The sequence below is a fragment of the Phoca vitulina genome, unplaced genomic scaffold (assembly GCF_004348235.1).
Source record: "Phoca vitulina isolate PV1807 unplaced genomic scaffold, GSC_HSeal_1.0 scaffold36, whole genome shotgun sequence".
Taxonomy (NCBI): Eukaryota; Metazoa; Chordata; class Mammalia; order Carnivora; family Phocidae; genus Phoca; species Phoca vitulina.
In genome coordinates, this window is record NW_022589739.1 from 10,248,848 (window position 1) to 10,269,747 (window position 20,900).

The following is a 20,900-nucleotide window of genomic DNA, read 5'->3' on the forward strand; positions in this document are numbered from 1 at the left end:
AACAAACTGAGGGTTGCTGGAGGGGAGAGGGGTGGAGGGATGGGGTAACTGGGTGATGGACATTGGGGAGGGCATGTGTTGTAATGAACACTGGGTATTATATAAGACTGAAGAATCACAGACCTCTACCCCTGAAACAAATAATACATTATATGTTAATTGAATTTAAATTTAAAAAAATACCCAGTTTAAAAAAAAATTTTTTTTAAAGTTACTGTGGCTGTAGAATATTTGCATAAAACAATGAATGAACTTGGTCTAATATAATTTTCTTAGACTGGATTCCCCACAAATTTGGGGAAATGTGATTTATTGAAGGCATGGTCTTCAGGAAACAAGCCTCTAAGGGAGAGCAGGAAGCAAAACAGGAAAGGGGAAATTGCCAAGCAAGAGCTCAGCTAAGGCTGTTCTTGGTCTGATGTGGTGAGAGAGGTGGCCTTGAAATGAAGACCCTATTGTAGAGCTGTCCCATGATGAAACAAGGAACCAAAAAGAAGGCAGAGGAACTGTGACATAGGAAAGGGAATAAGGAGAAGTGACCACGAAATGCAATGCAGGATTCTGGACTGGATCCTGAAACAAGAAAAAAAAACAGAAATAAAGGACATTCTTGGAATAACTTGCAAATTTTTAATAAGGACTGTGAGTTAGATAAAAATTGTAACAAAGTGAAATTTCCTAATTTTTGATAATTATACTAGAATTATGGAAGAAAGTGCCCTTGTTCTTAAGAGAAACACACTGGCATATTTAAGGGTAAATGAATTTAATATCTGCAACTTAAACCTTTCAAATGGTTCAGGAAAATAATGTATACATACATAGAAGAAGAATAAGCATGAATGATAAAGGAGACAAACGAACTATCTGGGTAAAAGGTAGATGAGAATTTATTATACTATCCTTGCAACTCTCCTAATAAATCTGAACTTATATAAAAATAAAAAGTTATACAAGAAAGAAAGAAAATGGGTTTATCCCAGTGATGCAAAAGTGGTCTAACACCGACAGTTCACCATATTAGATTAAAGGAGAAAAATTCCCATAATCATTTAAATAGAAGCAGAAAATAAATCACTGGACAAATTTCAACATTCATTCATGATAAAACCTCTTAGCAAACTAAGAATTGATGGAAATATCCTTAAAAATTGATAAAGGTTATCTACCAAATGCTTACATTTTTATATCATTATTTATTTAATGTTTCAAATTTTAGTTATTTAGTAATGCTACAATTTAATGGGCAGCTTTTATTGAGCACAGAGTACAAACTTGGTTCTGTAACAATTCAGTTACCAGGTAGGATGATGACCAATCCTCTCCTTCCCCTACATCACCCCCAACTTCTGGAGTGACTGCCAACAGGGACAAGTTCCATTCCATCCCACACAACAGCATAGAAAGTGGCTCTACATGTTGCCTTTGCTTGTCTTTTCACTCTGTGGTGCTTTTTTAAAAGTTAATTGTAATATAGATAAATGTCTTGATTTTTTTATGGTTTATATTTTTTATATTTTGTTTAAGAAACCTTGAGATAATAAAAATGTTACACTGTCTTCTGGAAGCTTTTTGGATTTTCTTTTCACCCTTATGTCTTTTATCCATCATGAACTAATTTTTGTATAGGGTACAGCAACTATTAGAAAACAGTAACATTTTAGGGCTCCTGGGTGGCTCAGTCATTAAGTGTCTGCCTTCAGCTCAGGTCATGATCTCAGGGTCCTGGGATGGAGCCCTGCATGGGGCTCTCTGCTTGGCGGAGAGCCTGCTTCTCCCTCTCCCACTCCCCCTGCCTGTGTTCCCTCTCTCGCTGTGTCTCTGTCAAATAAATAAATAAAAAATCTTTAAAAAGTTTTTTAGAAAACAATAACATTTTAAAATACCATTTATAATAGCAACAAAAATATATCAAATATCTAGTAATAAATCTAATGAAATATATTCAAGACCTCTACAGGAAACCTATAAAACCTTAGTAGGAGAAATTAAAGAAATCAAAATAAATGAAGAGATTCATGTTTATGAATTAGAAAGTGAAATATTATTAAGATATCAATGCTCCTTCAAACTGATTTACAAATTGAAAGCAAGCCAATAAAAAAATCCCAGTAAAATTATTTTGTGGAAATTAACAAGCTGATTCTAAACTTTATATGGAAATTCAAAGAACCTAGCATAGGTTGTATAATAAATGTATAATAAAAAACTTGTAAAACAAAAAGTTATAGGACTTATAATACCAGATATCAAGACATACCATAAAGCTACTATAATTAAGATGGTGTAACACTGACAAAAAGACACTTGCAACGATGTGGATGGAACTAGAATGTATTATGCTAAGCGAAATAAGTCAGTCAGAGAAAGACAAATACCATTTGATTTCACCCATATGTGGACTTTAAGAAACAAAATAGATACACATAGGGGAAGGGAAGGAAAAACAAAATAAAATGAAAACAGAGAGGGAAGCACACTATAAAACACTCTTAACTATAGGAAACAAACTGAGTGTTGCTAGAGGGGAGATGGGTGGGGGGATGGGGTAACTGGGTGATGGGCATTAAGTAGGGCACTTGATGTAATGAGCACTGTAATATTATAGGCAACAGATGAATCGCTAAATTCTACCCCTGAAACTAATAATACAGTTTATGTTAACTAAATTGAACTTAACTAAAAATTTTTTTAAAAAACAGATAAATAGACTAATGGGACAGAAGAGAGTCCAGAAACAGACCCACACGTATAGTCATCTGATTTAAGAAAAAGACACCACTGTAATTAAGTGGGGAAAAGATGGGTTTTTTTCAATAAATAGGAAAAATAAAACTTGACTCTTACCTCACACCATACATAAAAATTAATCTGAAATGTCTCATAGACCTAAATATGAAAGAAAAAGTAATAAAAGTTCTAGAAGAAAACTGGAAAATATCTACATGACTTTGGGATAGGCAAAGTTTTCTTAAACCAGGACTCAAAAGGCACCAACCAGAAAAGATTGATAAAATGAACTTCAAGAAAATTAAGAACTGTTAATCAAAAGACACCATTAAAATAAAATAGTAAAAATGGTAAAATTTTACCCATTAAAATAGTAAAAGTGTAAGCCACAGACTGGGAGAAAATATCTATAATACATATATTTGATATAGGACTCATATCTAGAATATATAAAGAACTCCTACATATTAATAGGAAAAAATAACAGATGACCCAGTTAAAAATGAGCAAGAGAGTAAGACATTTCACAGAAGAGGATACCAAAACAGCCAATAAACATATGAAAAGATGCTCAACAACCTTGGTGATCATAGAAACACAAATTAAAATGATAATGAGATACCACTGTATACCAGTTTGGCTAAAATTAAAAACCCTGACAATACAAGTGTTGGTGAGAACATAGGGCAACTGGAAATCTCCTACATTGCTAGGGTAATATAAACCTGGTACAACCACTCTAGAAAACTGTTTGGCACTGCAAAATATACATATACCCTATTCCAGCAATTTCACTCCTAGAACATATACTCCAAACAAATGAGTGTTTATATCCACCAAAAGACTTGTACAAGAATGTTCATATAAGGGGCGCCTGGGTGGCTCAGTCGTTGAGCATCTGCCTTCCGCTCGGGTCGTGATCCCAGGGTTCTGGGATCAAGCCCCGCATCTGGCTCCCTGCTTGGCTGGGAAGCCTGCTTCTCCCTTTCCCACTCCCCGCTTGTGTTCCCTCTCTAGCTGTTTCTCTGTCTCTGTCAAGTAAATAAATAAAATCTTTTAAAAAAAAAATAATAATGTTCATATCAGTATTATTCATAATAGCAAAAACTGGAACAAACTCAAATGTCCATCAATAGGAGAATAAATAAATTGTGGTACATTCATAGAGGGAAATACTACATAGCATACAAAAAAGTGAACCACCACTACTTAGAAGATTATGGATAAATCTCATTAACATTATGTTGAGTGGGAAAAAAAAGGCCAGCCATGCTGATTCCATTTATATGAAATTCAAAATCAGACTAAATAAATCTATGGTGACAGAGTCCAGAGTATTGGTTACCTTTGTGGGGGTACTGACAGGAGAGGTACGAGGGAGCTTGCTGAGATATTGGAAATGTTCTATATCTTGATCTGGGTGGTGGTTACATGGATGTATATATATGCAAATATTTCAACAAACTGCACAGTTAAAATTTGTTTACTGCATATAAATTATACCTTAATTAACAAAATAAACTACTGACTGTTAAAAAATTATAACGAGTTTTGTAACATTAAAACAAAAGTGGGATTTAGGAACTAGGAGGTAGAGAAAGGCCGTAGAAGAGCTCGCCCCCACCTTCTGCCCTGTTTAGCTCAGTGCAATGGCAGGTCCAGCTGTTACTGTCTGGAGGCTAAAGGAGCCACAAGGAGCCTCTTTTACATTATTTCTCATGTTCACAAAATCTGGGTGGGTCCCCTCTCTCGGAACTAGATGATCCCTGCAGATGGTGATCAGCCAGACAACTGTGTAAATACCCAGCCCCACCTGACAGACAACAAATGATAGCGACAGAAACAAACACACAGCAGGGCCTCCAGGAACCCTAGGCAGGGGGCATGCACTACAGATGCAAAGTAGGCATAATCAGGAAGGACGCCATCACTGGATGCTTCTACCAGCCACAGTGGCCTGCCAAAGGTTCAAATAAGTTCAAAGATAAGCCCAGCAGCATAAAAGATCCAGATTCCAACTTTCAAATTCCCTAATGCCCTCGGCACAAACAACTGAAGAAAAAGTATTGTTATGTTTCTTCTCCTCCCTGCTCAAGGCCACGACCAACCCTTAGGGAAAAGGTTGAGTCCAAGCCTCTGCCCATCTATAATCGATCCATCCACCCCACAACAGAGACTGCTGTTGCTGCGCAGGACCCTGGCTGCGAGCCAACTGCAGCATCCAGGCCACACAGGGGATCCCAGGAGAAGCTGAAGCCAAGAGGACACTGGAACTCTGGCAAGCTCACCTTGGAGAAAAGGGTCACGATAAGCTGGAGCGTCTTACCAGTTGCAGGATGGATGTGCAGAGGTGCAGGCAGCGACTGAGCAGCCGCAGAGCCTTGTGGTTCTCCTTGGCTAGAGCCCGCTGCAGGTCCAGCAGCTCGTAGCATCGATCCGACTCTTGAGGGAGCCAGGATACAGAGCGCAGCTCCTGCAGAAGCCTGGGATCAAGGGCGAAGCTCATCAGAGCCGGCATCTCAGCCTTCTTTCCTTGAATACCTTTGACCTCTTTCTAGCCCAGCTCACCTCAGAATAAGCAAAGGTCTAGAAGGGTTATAATATTCCTAGTGACCTCCAGTGACAGCTTCCTCTTGGAGAGCTCTTTGGAAGGATTCAAGCTGAGGAAGTTGCTGGCTGGGGAATTCTTTGGGAAAGGCCTGGGGTATGTGCAAATGTTAATACTAAGTGACCTTTCTGCTAGGAGAGGGTCAAATGATCCCAAAGTCTGACTTAGAAGGAGAGACTACACAGGCTTCTTCCTTGGAATAGAGGAAGCTAAGGGCCCTAAAAGTCTAGATGGACAGATGAGTTTTAGGATTAAAGGTGGTGAACCTCCACCTTCTCCATGGGCTATCCCTGAGAAAATCTGCCTCTGTTATCCACTACCCCCCCACCCTCCCCGAGAACTCTACATCTCTAAAAATACCTGAAGAAGACGAAAGACCCCCAATAAGCAGAGGATGATCATAATGGGGGTCATTTTATTCAGTACCTATTAAGAGGTATTTAACATGGTATTTTATATTTACAATCTCACTTTATTCTCACCATAGCTGTGTAGTAGAAATCTTCATCCCTAGTTTTCATATCAGGAAATGAGGCTCAAAGAGCAAAATCCCTTGCTAGTATTCAGGATTTAAATTCAGATCTGTCCAGCCTCCAAGCCCTTATGCCTTTAATCATACCATGATGATTAGGCTAGACTGGAGGATCCCTAGAGCAAAGGTTGCAAACTGGTAGGCTGTGGGTCAAATTCAGATTGAAAATGTTTTCATATGTTCCACTAAGAGTTGTCCAACCCACTGTTTTAATAAAAATTTGAGTTAACTAGGTAAAATTAAAGCACTTTAAAACAAAATGCATATTTCCAGGAAATCCTGAAAAAAAAAAAAAATAAGGCAGCTGGCAAGCTGTACCCATATTCCCAGTGGTAACAGTCAGCTGGAATTGAGTAGTGACTGTCCTACTTAGATGTAGCCTCTAGATTGCATTCCCCACAGTCCCTAATGTACTGCACCTAACCCACTGCATTTCTTCCAGAGCTCCCACACAGGCCCCATAGACATTTGAGTTTGCATCTTCTGTCAGAGAAGATAATTAGAAGTGGCTGAGGAGCGTAGGAAAAGTAAACAAAAAGTACTGAAAATAGGAATAACTAAGTCCCCCACCCCCCCCAAAAAAGAATCCAAAAGATACCATGGAAAAAGTAGAGACTTTGGATTCACACACTGAAGGTATATCCCCAGATCCAATAGTTAATAATTGTATGATCTGGGGCAAGTTGATGTGGGGAATACACAATTACAAGAAGATATGCTCAGAATACATTATTCAGAAAAAAAAAAAAACCTGGTTACTTAACAATATGTCAAGTATGACCACATTTGTGTAGGTGATAGAAAAAAAGACTAGAAGGATTTGCAACAAAATGTCTGTCGTGGTTAGTTATGTGTGGTTAAGATTAAAGATTTTTTTTCCTTCATGCTTTTTTGTGTTTTCCAAAATTTCTACAAGGAACACGTTAATACTTTTTGTCAAAATAATTTTAAAACATCCATTGGCAGTGCGTTTTGAAGACCTTACCTGCTAATATGCAGAAGCCCAGCTCCAAAGTGGGGCACAGCCAAGAGCAGGTGCTTCCCGAGGAAAGTCCGGCACCGGTGCAGCCCCTGTAACGTCACGCTCCTCTTCCAACTACAGATCAGAGGGCAGTAACATGCTATTGCTCCCTGCAACCCTTGCCCCCAAACCCCATACCAGCACCACCTACCGGGTCAAGGCCTTGGATAAGAGGCAATATTTGAAGAATGGAATGGACTGGAGCTGCTGCCAGAGGACAGAGTGGCGGTGCCAGGTGCCCAGCGTCATTGTCTCACTGCCCTCCACAGGATGCACATGCAGGATCCCAAAGGGAGAGAAGATGTAGTGCTCAGGGTTCACCTTCTTTGGTGGCACCACCATCAGGCTATAGGGCCTTTAAAAAAAGAGCTCTGATCAGCAGGAGCCCTGGGAACTTGTGCAGGCTTTGGGAAGGGACCAAAGAAGAGAGAGCAGAAACATGGAGGCAGGGATAAAGGCAGAGGAGAGTTGCAAGAGGGGAAAGAGAGCAGAATGATGTTCAAACTAAAAAAAGGAAACAGATATTTTTTTAAAGATTTTATTTATCTATTTGAGAGAGAGAGCGTGCATGCAAGAGAGAGCGCGAACAGGGGGAGAGGCAGAGGGAGAAGCAGACTCCCCGCCAAGCAGGGAGCCTGGTCCTGGGGTCATGACCTGAGCCAAAGGCAGCCGCTTAACCGACTGAGGTTAAATATTTAAATATTTAAATATTTGTTTGAGGAAACAAATATTATTAAGAATAAATGGAAGCCAGGGGTACCTGGATGGTACAGTCAGTCAAGCACCCGATTCTTGGTTTCAGCTCAGGTCATGATCTCCGGGTCGTGACACTGAGCCCCGGTGTTGAGCCCCAGTGTTAAGCCGTAGTGTGGGCTTCTTGCTCAGTGTAGTCTGCTTGAGTTTCTCTCTCCCTCTGCCCCAGCCCCTGCGCACTCACACACGTGTGTGTGCTTTCTCTTCCTCTCTCTCTCAAATAAATAAATCTTAAAAAAAAAAAAAAAGAATAAATGGAAGCCAAAGATAGAGGAGAAAAAAGAAAAAGGCACCTAGCCAGTTCTAAGGCGTTCGTATCTCCAGATCCAGATACTTTACATCTTATCAAATCTAAGATGCCATCAGTTGTAAGCTGCAGCATTCTTTTTTAATGAAACACTAAAATTTAAAATACTGCCAACGTGATACTCCACCAATTTGTAAGATGCATCACAATTTCAGAGATGTTAAAATGTGAGAAAAAGTACATCTTAGAAATGATAAAATATGTATATCTCTAGGTACTGAAATAACACACAGAGATCATTAGGGGGTGCTCTTTGGAGTAAATGAGAATGAGGAAAAGCAGGGGGTGACTAGAAGGCTAGACACACACAAATCAAGAGGAAAACTGCACCCTAGAGAACCAGACAAGTGCCTCCAGAGCCATCTTAAAATCCTACTAAGTTCTCTTACTTCGGCACAATGCAACTACATCCCACACTAAGTGGCATTTATATGCAGCTATACAATAGTATCTAGTTGCAGGAGACTAGTTAGCATAATGCTATGTTTGGGCACATTCAATAAAGCAAATTTATCAATTTTTATTTTGCAGTTTTATTTTCATAACTTGGAACCAATAATATTTTTAAGTATTAAGTATATTTTAGAGCCCTTTAAAAGCTATTATGTCTCAGGTCCTATGCCTATAATGCCTAAGAGATAAAATGGCCCTCCTCTATCTCTTCTCTCAACTTTCTAGAATACATTATTAAGCAAATGACTTAAGAGAATTTAGATAGAGGGGTGCCTGGGTGGCTCAGTCAGTTAAGCGTCCGACTGTTGATTTCGACTCAGGTCATGATCTCACTCAGGGTTGTGAGATTGAGCCCTGCATCAGGCTCCCAGCTTTGCGGGGAGTCTGCCTGAGGATTCTCTCCCTTTCCCTTTGCCCCTCCCCCGGCTCATGTTCTCTCGTGCACTCTCTCTCTCAAAATAAATAAATAAAATCTTTAAAAAAAAAAAAAGAGCGTTTAGATAGATACCAGAATGAACTCACTAAATTAAGTCATATAAAAGCTTTGTTTCCTTTCTGACAAAGTGACTAGATTTTCCCAAGTACCCTTTCCCCCAAACTATTTCTTCTGAAGTAAAGAGGAGTTAGAACTTTGTCCAAGGTAGTTAAGGGAAAAATATAGGACTTAAAACCAAATCTACCTGACTCAAGCCACCCCTCTTAACCACTGGGCTGCTTAGATTCCCATAGGAGGCTATCCCAACTGATCCCAGGCTTTCCCAAGGGATCCTTCCCCTATGACCTTCCTAATGAACACTACTCTTTCTTTTTTCCTTTTTTAAAGTTGCTTTTTTTCTCTTCTTCTTATTTATGATTTTATAGAGTTTAGTTAAACCATTTATCAAGTTTCCCTTCTGTCCAAGCACTGTGTTGGAGATGAGGACAGAGAAATAACTACTACATAGTCCTTGCCCTCAAAGGACTCAGATCAGTTAGAGTATTAAGCGATGCTAGAGACTATTCACCTGCTTCCAAAACATTGCAAACTCTATGCCTTAATGAAACACAGCAAGTTCTATACTGAACTCATCATTTACTGCCTCTAAATCTGTTCCTACTCTGGATCATTCATTCATTTATTCATTCAACAAATGTTATTGAGTCTCTACTCTATGCCAAACTGTTCTAAACTCAGGATACATTGTTAAACACAACAAACAAAAATCCCTGCCCTGATAGAGGTCTCATTATAGGGGAGAAGAAAAATGATAAATATAATAAATGAGAGGGGAAGAAAAGCAGAGGCAAAGGAGGTTGGCAGTGCCAGGGGAGGGTGGAGGGTGAAGATGGGACAGTTGAGCAAAGGCTCTAAGGAAGTAAAGGAATAAATTCCTTTCTGAGTATGAATCAACATCTAGGAAAAATACCAATATAACATTGAATCTTAAATATATTACAATTAAAATAAAAAATGTAATAAAAAAATCTAGGGCAAATACAAGAAAAATTGGGCAAATTCAAACACATTGAAAAAAACCCTGATACTCGACAAATAAACAAAACGAAACAATAAATGCCAAGGTTCTACTTTTACTGATGATACAACTAGAAATTTGGAACTAACACCCTCACTTGAGAACAACTAGAAAAAGGCAAAATAAGTGAATAAAATATGAAAATCATCTGTATGAACACAACAGAGAACTCGAAGCTAAATGCCCTGGGCTCTGGGTTGGGACCCTGGTGACATTATAGGTTGAAGCAGAAAACACATCCCTCCTGGGTGTGGGCCCCAAGCTGCAGCCTCTGATCTTTGGCTGTCTGTGCCTGTGCAAAGCTCAACTCCTCTTCTCAGTCTTTCAGGAACAGATAGTAAAACTGACACACAATTGCTGATACTGGAATCGACAGGCATCTCTGTTTGGGGAAAAGCACCACCAAATGCTAAAGACACTTCACTGGGTTTCCTTCTTTGGCAGATGTTGGTCCTATAATTATCCACTGCCTTTTTAGTTCTCTTGCTCATGGTTTCTTGTCTCTCTATGTGTCTAATTACCTTTGATGGTGCTGCTTCTCTGATTATGATGGAGCTGATAGTTTCAAGTTCTAAGCTTGTAATTTTCTCTTGTGTAAGCTCTCTGCCACAGCCAGTAAGCACCCCATCCCACATTGACACCATTACTACCATTATCTCCAGTCGGTCAAGTGTGGTGGCCCCTGGGTATCAGTAGGTAGTTCACCACATTCAGCCACAAGTGATAATTTAATTAGTCTTGATGTCACTACATGTCATGGATTCCTAGTATCCTATATCCCATTAGCACAGAGTTCAGCACTGTTCAAGGTCAAGGACATTCAGAAACCAATCTCAGAATTCCATATTTGAGGTTCATTTCCTTTCATGAGATCAGTAAGGGTCCAATCAGGAAAACAGAAACCAAACTCGGCATTTCAACAAAGTGAATTTAACAGACAGCATTTTTTTTTTTTAATGTGTTGAAGAAATGAAAAGCAAAAAGGGAACACTGAGATAGCACAGATACAGTAACCACAGGAATGGATGCCAACCCTAGAACTAGAGGAACAAAGGGAAGGAACTGGATTCTCAGAAGCTCTGGGCCTGGAGGAGGGGCTTGTGGAGTTGGGACCTGGATTTCTAAGGAGATGCTGCTGGGCTGCTACTGGTACCGAAGGAGTTTGGAGGAGGGGCTGTGCAGTCAAGATGCAGAACTCTGATGGGAAGGTGCCCCCCAACTCAGAATCATGAAGAAGCTAATTCAGAAGTGCCTACTGTCGCCAGGGTGAAGGACCGGTACTGACAGAAAGAGCAAGTGAGGGAAAGAGAAATACCCTTCTCTTATCTTGCTGTCCAGTCTCCTTCTAGCACCCCCTATTAATCAAACCTAACAGGTGGTCAGCTGAAAAAGGAGGAATAAAGTTTGCAGAGTCTCAGCCCCAGTATCTCGAAGCAGGGAGAGGAGAGGAAAGTTAGAGCCAAAAGACAATTGCTTAACAACTGGCACAATGCTCTCAGTGAAAATATGTTAATGAACTGATCAATGAATGCATGGATAATCCGGATCAGTAGGGCTACATAAACTCAGGAGAAAGAGAGGAGTGTATGCAGGAAATAAGGCTTTCTGGGAGGATATATGATGTACGACTTAAGAGCATGGACTTCTGAGTTAAGACAGTCCTAGGTTTGTCTGTTTCTCCCACTTACTATGTGACAAGTTACTTAACCTCTTTATGCATCAGGGCACCCATCTCATATATGGAAATAATAATAGCACCTACCTGATAGGTGAAGGTTAAGTAACACGTCATGTGTTTATTATTATTAGCACAATGCCTGGAAAGACTTAATTAATGGTAATTGTTGTTATTTCTGGGAAGAGATGGGACTTGAATCAGGCTTTAAAAAATATGTAAACTTTAGAGCTAATAGAAGAAAATGAAAGCCTCCTGAGTCATGTGGAAGGAGGAGAGACTTGTTTTTATAGCCCCAGGGATAAAACTAGGACCAGAAGGTAGAAGTTAAAAGAAAGCAGATTTTGGTTCAGTCTAAGGAAGGGGATACCCTGGCAAACTCAAAGCTTTGCCTCACTGTAAAGATTCAAACACCTGACTCCTGCATTGGAGTTGGGAGAGATAACCATTAAATTCCCTTCTGAGGCTATGACCACATGTTTCTATCCTCTTAGGACAGAATAAAGAAGACAGAACCAAAAGTAGAAGAGGACAACTAAAACCAAAGGTTGTGAGAGCAAAGGGGAGCAAAGCAGAGGTGCAGAATGGAAAGGAGGAGGCTGAGAAGCGAAGAGGGAGGGAAACTGGAAGACAGAGGGGAGGCAGCTAGAGAGGAGGAAGGACAGGAGACAGCATGGGCGGAAACCAGGGAGTGGCCAGAGTAGAAGGGGTCAGGACACACCTCTTACCTAAAGTACCGGCTGGGAGCTACATTGAGATAGAGGAAGTGGATCTTCTTCAGGTATCTCTCTGTCTTCAGAATGGTCTTCACCTGGCTACCCAGGAGGGAAGTCTGAGGTGAGAAGCTAGTGCTTCTCTTCTGGAAGGTCTCCTTACCAGGAACTTCTGAATCAAGCTGAGGCCTATACAATAAAAAATCAGGAGAAAAGAGACCAAGCAGGAGGTCGGGTTGGCACTGTTAGCCAGTGAAAGGAGAAGCTAGATCAGGTGCCTAGGAGGGCGTGATGTGGTCTTGCCAGAGCCTGTCTACCACCTATACCCACAGTACTCACATACTGAGCAAATATAGTCAAACAGCTATATTCACACAGACCTATGTATGAACAACCCCTCCCTTTCTGATACATGAATAACCATTCTGGACTTAATGTGATTACTATGAAGTCAGTATTACAGAATACTGAATAAAAGTGATAGGAATACTTTGTTTTCCCAACTCATCACCTTGCAAGCCCACAGTCCTGGATTTCTCCTCCATAGGAACCTTCCTAAGGTTCTAGATCTATCTTTGCCCCCATTATGCCTGCTTTCCAACTCTGCATGATCTCTTTGCCTGTGACTCTTGCTCTTCCCCCATCACCACCCAACTTCTAGTTTCACAGCCTTTCCTTTCCAGTCAGGATCCAATGGTGCATCCTTCGTCCCCCTCAAGCCTGCACTGGTGCTCTCAATCTTCTCACCTTTCCAGAACACCAGCCAACAAAATTGATATGAAAATTAATTATCCAAGACACCAAAAACTAATCACCTGGACTAATAATTCTGGTTGGAGTGACCTCAGAGCACGAGCCAAACAAACAAAAAATCTGAATAATTAAACTTAGACTTAATCTGTCAAGTATACTAACGTCATTAATTGACCCAAACCTAGATAAACAGAACAAGGTACCCCAGGGATAACAGTGCAATCCTATTCTAAAATTCATATCAACAATAGGGTTTGTAACTTCGATGTTGGATCAGGACATCTTAATGGTGTAACAGTTTAAAGTTTCATTTCCTCAACAATTAAAGTCCTACATGACCTAAATTGGTTCAGAAGATTGCAGAACCAGGAATATCAGCTCCTCTATGGATTCCTGGTATCTAATCTCAACTATGGGCTCACTCTGCTCTGATATCTTCATACAAGTTCTCAGGCGGCTCTCTCTTTCAGACTCTTCAGCTGCTATTCCACAGGCCTCCACCTACCCCTATGCCCAGCCCTGCCAGGCCCCCGTCCCATCCCCTTCTCTGCCTCCTTCTCTGCCCAGAGAAAACTGGGGCTCTCAGCCATGAACTAACTTCCTCTAGTTCAGCTGCCTTCCCACACATTTATCTGCACAGATTCCCATCCTAATCCCCTCCTAATCAACTTGAGAGGAAGCAATGTCCTTTCTTCTCTGCAAGACTAATTCCTCCATTTGTGCTATGGATCCCTGATCGCCTCTTCGTGATGTATCTTCAGGCTCTTCCTTTTCTTACCGTTAGCCTATATTTACTCATTCACTGTACAGATAGTTATTAAATGCCCACTGCTCAAGCACTGCCTGAAGGGCTATGAACATCTCTCCATCTTTTTTTTTTAAGAGTCCTATCCAAACACTTTTATTTCCCTCTGTCCTATTATTTCTCTCTCCCTTTCAAACCAAGCTTCATGAAAGAATAGTAAAATGTGATTTCTACTTTCTCATCTCCCATTTGCTCCTGAATGCACTAAAATCTGGCTTCCTCCTCACAAAACTCCCCCGAAATAAATCACTCTCACCAACTTCCTCCTTGTTACTAAAACCAATGAATATTTTTCAGATTTTTCTCACTTGCCTCAGTAGCATTTAATTCTACTAACTGCTTCCTCCTCATTGAAACTCTCCTCTTATTTCCCCTCATAACCTGCAAGATATTTTGTTAATAACTCCAATCTAAACCCAAACCCCTCTGATGTGCTTTCCCCTACCTGTATACCCACACACACACACACACACACACAGACACACACACACACACACACACAGAGGAACAGCCAGGAGAAAGGCAGTATTCTCTGATTTTTAGCACTTATCACAATTCGTAATTATATTTTACTGGTATCAACTTATTTAATACCTACTCTCCTAACTGTAAAACTCCAAAGAAAGAGATTTGAGTCTGTTTTGTGCACTTCTGTATCTCTAGCATCTAGCAGTTCCTGATACATTTGGATATCCAATAATACTTATTGAATGAATGGATGCCTAGGGCAACAGGTCTGGAGAACTTCATGCAAATTAAGTCACATTAGCCAGGCCTCAGGGGTTTATCACCAGGTTCAATGAGAAGGCATAGAACTTGACCCCTTCCCAACATCTCAGCCCATTCTCACTTCCGTTACATTTCCCAGGAAAGGAAACCTACTCAGAGCACAGGGCAGGTCTTTGAAAAAGAAAGAGTCTCCTGGGGGTATTGAAGACATAAATTGTTGGCACTGGCCCCTTCCATCAGGGCCGCAGGAGCCTATCTATCTGTCCACCATATGGCTCTAAGTTTTTAGGAAAAACTTTGACCCAGCCATAAACTTACAGCGAAAACTGAGGAAGCCAACCTAGGTTAAAGGTAAAGCTACTATTCTTCCCACACAGTGAATATGTCCTAGACAAGCTGCAAAGCACTTAGAAAATCAGGCCAGGGGATGGGGGGAAATTCTTAGACTAGAGTTAGAGAACTCTCAGAAGAGGAGGTCTCTGTAGGTATTGTGAAATCCTGAAAGAAGCAATGAGAACGAGATGGGGCGGGGGGACAATCAGCACTCAAGGGGCCAGGATACCCACACCGGCAGGGCAGGAAGAGACTCGTGAAGGGTCAGAATGAAAGTCCCATTTGGCAGTGCTGCCAACTCTGATCTGCTCTGGGGCTGGCTTAGCTCCCGTAGACATGAGTGGGAAGGTCCCTCAGACATGCACTCACCTAGGAACACCCTGAGGGAAGGACCTGTACCCAACATCCAGCACCCAGCCCTGGGTAGGCCCAGAGGCGAGGCTCAGGGATTATGAATGAGTAAGAAAAAGAACTAAGGAAGCTTCTAGCACCATCTGAGAAAGAATGGACACTCTGGAAACTCAAGTTGTTTTCTGAAGCTTTGGCTTCCTTATAGCTGACTCTTGATTTTCATGAATTTCTGCATTGCCCAATGGGGATGAACAGTAAGACCACTCAATTTATTTGCAGACAAAAAGGAAGAGAGAAGCAGCTTCGACCAGCATGGCTTGGGGTCAGGCTAATGCTTAAAATCAATAGCGATCTGGCTCTAGACATCCAAGTGACCCTAGAGGAACCCATAAACTAGCTTCTTTTTCTCGTCCGCTCAAAGCCCCAGTCTGGGTCCCTCACTTACTTAGTCTCTGTTCTTCCAACAGGTTCCTCCACTGCGTTGTCAGTGCCCCTGCATTCATACTGTATGGGGATGTCTGTCGCCAGTGCCAAGGGCAGGAGGCTAAGGCCATCTAGCCACCAGGCCTCTCTCAGCGCCACCTGAGCACCAACAATACCCAGGCTGTGCTGTAGCTCAGGCAGTGTCAATGGTCGCAGCCATGTAGCCAACTCCTCCCCTACTTGCTGCCCACCCCACCGGGCCTGCACAAAAGGGCAGGCTGGGCGTGGGGGCCCATGATGGAACTTCTGCTTCTGGGGACAGCACTCAATATGGGAGGCACCCTCTAACAAAGAGGTATCTGGGGGGAAGGCCTGCTCAATGGCATCTAGCAGGTCCAGCTGGAACTGGGATTGGACCCAGGGGGCCCACTGGGACAGCTGCTCCAGGAAGGGCAGCAGATCAAGGCGACCCACAAGCAGTGCGCGATACGGAGGCAGCAGACGCAGCACAGCATGCAGGTAGTGCCAAGCTGCGGGGCTGCCGTCCTGCAGCACAGCTGAGAACAGAGTCTGGAGCTCCGCCACCAGGAGCTCCAGCACCGTGGGCTGCTGTGACTGGCTCACTGCCTTCAGGAGCTTCCTCTGCTGCCTCTGATGGTCCTGGGGCTGCTCTTCTGCTTCTGGAACACAGACGGCGTGCTGGGATTCACGGTCTTCAGACGCCGCGTCTTCAGGAGACGGACCTGCCTTCCACTCTGAGACCAAGAGGAGCTGGGCATTCAGCTGCTGTCGAACTGACCTCGCCCACTGTTCAGGCTCTGATTGCCAGTTCCAGGCTCCTGGCTGCTGGGTCTCACCTGCTTGGCCCAGCCCAGGAGAGGAGCCAGAGAAGGGGCCTTAGGCTCTGGGCCAGGGATGGTCAGGGTCTAAGGGGCTGGGGGAAGGGGAAAGAGTGAGGACAGGGAAATGCATGGAGCTGCAGGCAGAGCCAGAACAGCAGAAGACAACTCTCCCTACAGCTTCCCCAAAGCCTCTGGTAAGAAGCAGGCCCAAAACAGGCGGGGGCCCTCTTTGCACAAGAGTTCCTTCCCACCACCCAGGGTACAGTTCCCCTCACCTGGCCTAAGGGGTACAGGAAGCAATGGAAGGGAAGAGAGACTGATGTGCTGGTGAGGTTCCATCCCAATTGCCTGTTGGAGAAATTGGTGAACTGGGACTTGGGTCCCAAGCACAGGCTCACGCCACTCACAGCTGCCCACACAGAGAGACTGGCACACACAGGAGTGATCGCTTGCAGAGGCAAACTGACACACCCGTAGAGGGCTCACTCAGAGAACCGTGGTAACAGCAAGGAACCGTCACTGGGAGTGGAGCCTGGCAATGGCCTGAAGGGGAGAGACAGGTCGTCACTCAGAGGCCGCAAAGCCCCAGTCCCATCTGCCCATGGGCTGTCGGGGGCTGTTGAGGGCAGAAAGCACAGAGCACTACTTGGTCGGGATGAGGTTGGGGGGACTGTGGAGAGGAAAAAGTGGCAAAGGACCAAGCGCGGAGGAGGAGGAGGAAGGGTAGGAGGAAAGGGAGGAGGAAAGGGAGGAGGAAGAAAGGGAAGGGGAGGAGGAGAGGGGGAAGGGGAGTGGGGAGGTCCATGGGAGTGCGGGAGGAGGGGATCTTCCTGGGGGCAGTGGAGAGGGTGGTCTAGGGGCAAAGGGCAGCGGATTGCAAGCTGTGGCCTGACCCGCAGCTCCATCCCTTTCCAGCTGTTAAACGGTTACACGGTCCCAAGAGGCCTGAGCCCCCACCCCAGAACGCCGGCGGAACAGCCGAGGAGCCGGAAAGGGGAGGGGTCGCCTAGGGGTGTTGGGCCGGGGTCGCACAAGGGCGGGGCGAGGGGCTAGAAGGAAGGCAGGGAAGGGCTACCTTCGGCCCAGGTCTAACCTGCTGGCTGCCCATATACCTTGGGAATAGGCGATCAGCCTGGCTGGGTATGAAAACGAATGACACGGTTGATCTGGGGAAGTAGCAACCCTGAGGGAATCGTGGTAAGGTGTAATCCGTGTGCCTATTTATCCATTCACTGAGCGTCTAAGCTAGCGCCAGATACCAAAAAGCTATGTCTTTGGGACCCTACCCGAACACCATCCATATATCCACCAACCCCACCTCACCGACCCCCTCAAGAAAACCCATAATAAGACAAAATCTTTGATCATAGCAAGCCCAAAATCGAGGGTGGGAAGTTCTGAATGATGCAAGAGAGAGAGCGAGGGAGAGAAAGAGAGAAAGGAAGGAAGGAAGGGAGGAAGGAAGGAAGGAAGGAAGGAAGGAAGGAAGGAAGGAAGGAAGGAAGGAAGGAAGGAAGGAAGGAAGGAAGGAAAGGGAAAGAGGGAGAAAAAAAAGAAAAGAACGAAGAAAGAGAGAAAGGGAAAGAAAGAAATTCAGCATATGATAGAGTCCCACCTCTGTTTTGCAATCCAGATTTGTACATCCATCTGCTTAGTTACTGGCTCTACTTAGATATCTGATAAAGATCTCAAACTTAAAATCTTAAAATGTCCAAACCAGCCTCCTAACTACCACCCCTCTCCCAAGGGCAAAAGAAACCTGCTCTTTTCACTGCCTTCCCCAAAATGACATCCATTTTTTCCAGTTACTTGGGTCAAAACCTTGGAGTCACCTTTGATTTTTCTCTCTCCCTCCCTCCCTTCCCACTTCACTCTACATCCCTTGTTGACTCCTTTAGCAAATTCTGTTGGCTATAGCTTCAAAATCTATCCAGAATCCAACTATTTCTCACCACCTTAAGTGCTACAACCTTAGCCTATGTCACTATCTCTTCTCACCTGGATTATTCCATAGCCTTCTTAACGGGACTCCCTCCTTCCACCCTTGCCCCTACTATCTGTTCTTTCCAGAGCAGCCAGTGACCCTTTTCAAATACAGGCAGCTCGTCACTCCTCTGCTCAAAACTCACTAATGCCTTATCATCTCATTCCCTCAGGTGAAAGCCAAAGCCCCAGATGGTCTCCAAGTTGCTATGTGATCAGCTGCCTATTACCTTTGGGACCTTCTCTTTCTACTCTCTCGTTATTCACTCCACTTGAGATGTGCGTGGATCACACCAAGCATGCTCCCACCCCAGAGCATATGTACATATGTACATCTCTACTGTGTACCAATTAGGACATGTACAAGTTTGCTGTGCTTGTGTAACAAATTACCATAAACTAAGCAGCTTAAAGACAAACACCCATTTAGTATGTCACAGTTCTGTAGATCGATGTCCAGCATGGCTTGGCTGGGTTCTCTGCTCAGGGTATCATAAACCTGAAATCAAGATGCTGGCTGGGTTGAGTTCTCATCTGGAGGCTCTGGGGAGAAATCCCCTTCCAAGCTCATTCTTGTTGACAGGATTCAGATCATTGCAGTTGTAGGACTAGGTCCTGGTTTCCTTCCTGGCCATCAGCTGGGGGCCATGCTCAGGTCCTAGAAGCTACCCACCTTCCTTGCCTTATGGCCCATTCATCTTCAGGCCAGCAACAGTGCCTCAAACCCTTCCCAAGCTTGGAATCTTTCTGCATCCAGCCAGAGAAATCTCCCTGCTTTTAAAAAGTGCATGTGGTTAGGTCAGACCCACCCAGATAATATCCCTTTCTTATAGTCAGGTATGCCATATAATATAAGCTGATCACATAAGTAAAATCTATCATACTCATAGTCCTAGGGATTATGTAGGATGTGCACACAGGGAGTGAGAAATTCAGGACCATCTTAAAATTCTGCCTACCACATATGTTGTAATAACAAAAGGATCCCAAAATACAGTGGTTTGAACCTGATAGAAGTTTTTTTTCCTCTTACATAACTGTCCAAGTAGAAATGCTTGAGGGCTAATACAGCAGCCTTTTAGTTGTTCTGCCTTCTCCAAGGAAGTTCCGTATCTTCAACGTCCAGGAGAGTTCACCAGCATGTCTGCTAGGTCCCATCCCAGTCAGTGGAGGAAAGAGGGGGAGGCACAGCCTTACTCTTAAGGGCACAATCTGGCAATGCACACATTATTCTATCACACGTACACACCTAGTTGAAAGGAAAGCTGCAAAATCTAATCTTTATTTTCAGTGGCCATGTGGCCAGATAAAAGTAAGGGGTTCTATTAGTAAAGGAAGAAGGGAACAATGGATACTGAGGGACAACTGGAGGCTTATACCACAGCGAACACTCTTCTTCCAGATGTCCACAAGCCTTATTCCCTCATTTCAAGTCTCTGCTTAAAGAGACCTCATAAATGACTTCTCTGACTACCCAGCATAAAATAACAACACTGTTCCCACCTTCCTCATCCTTCCTACCCTGCATTATTTTTCTCCACAGCATTTAATGCCATCTTATATAAATCTTTATTTGCTTATTGTCTATTTCCCCTGACTAGAAACATAACCTCCATGGTGGCAGAGATTCTGATTGCTCTCTGCTCTATCCCCATCCCCTAGTGCTGGCACCAAGAGTAGGTAATTAGAAAATATTTGTGGAACAAATGCATAAATGTATAGCAATCTTCATTGATGAGAAAGGGGATCACCTCTGGAGTCAGACTGTCTGGATTAAAAACCTGACTCCACCACTCACTAGTTGTAGGGTATTTTGCCTTTTTTCTTTCTTTCTTTTCTTTCTTTCTCTTTCTTTTTTTTTCTTTCTTCCTTCCTTCCTTCTTTTCTTTTCCTTTCTTTCTTTCTTTTTGTAAAATGAAAGTAATAGTATCTACCTTGCAGGGTTGCTGTAAGGATTAAATGAGTTAATGCATGTAAAATGCTTAGAATAGAGCCTGGTCAATAATAAACACTTGATATAGTTGATATGTGTAAGCTATGTGTTTTTGCTGTTTGTGGCACCCTACCAAATGCTGTTTACATAAAGGTGAACAAGTGCTCAGTGAATAGTAGTGCTCAGTGAGGGCAGGAATAAGGGCAGCCCTTTCTGGAAAGGGCAAAGAGTCACAGCAAGTCTTGAAGTTTATGGCCCTAAAACAACGGTTCTCTAGACAGACAAGGACAGAAGGGAATCTGTTCAGTAGCCTCTACTGAACCCTCAACACCACTTAAAAATTGAACTATATTTTTTGCGTCAGTCCACTCTTCCATTCTGTGCAAATACTATTTCAAACCTGTACTCTCTCATCTTCCATTTTTTTGTTTTACTCTCCAAT

At 43.1% G+C, this 20,900-nt stretch overlaps 1 protein-coding gene across 1 annotated transcript in view; it reads right to left on the reverse strand.

Annotated features, from left to right (window-relative positions):
- DNHD1 (dynein heavy chain domain 1) overlaps window positions 1–16,597 on the reverse strand; it is a gene marked incomplete at its 5' end in the record, with an annotated part of 79,131 nt that extends 62,534 nt beyond the window's left edge. The window contains 5 exons of the mRNA XM_032426955.1: window positions 5,057–5,213; window positions 6,856–6,966; window positions 7,043–7,246; window positions 12,322–12,495; window positions 15,723–16,597. Of these exons, the coding sequence (XP_032282846.1) occupies window positions 5,057–5,213; window positions 6,856–6,966; window positions 7,043–7,246; window positions 12,322–12,495; window positions 15,723–16,597 (1,521 nt within the window). The remainder of the gene's footprint in view (window positions 1–5,056; window positions 5,214–6,855; window positions 6,967–7,042; window positions 7,247–12,321; window positions 12,496–15,722) is intronic.
- Between the last annotated feature and the right edge of the window lie 4,303 nt (window positions 16,598–20,900).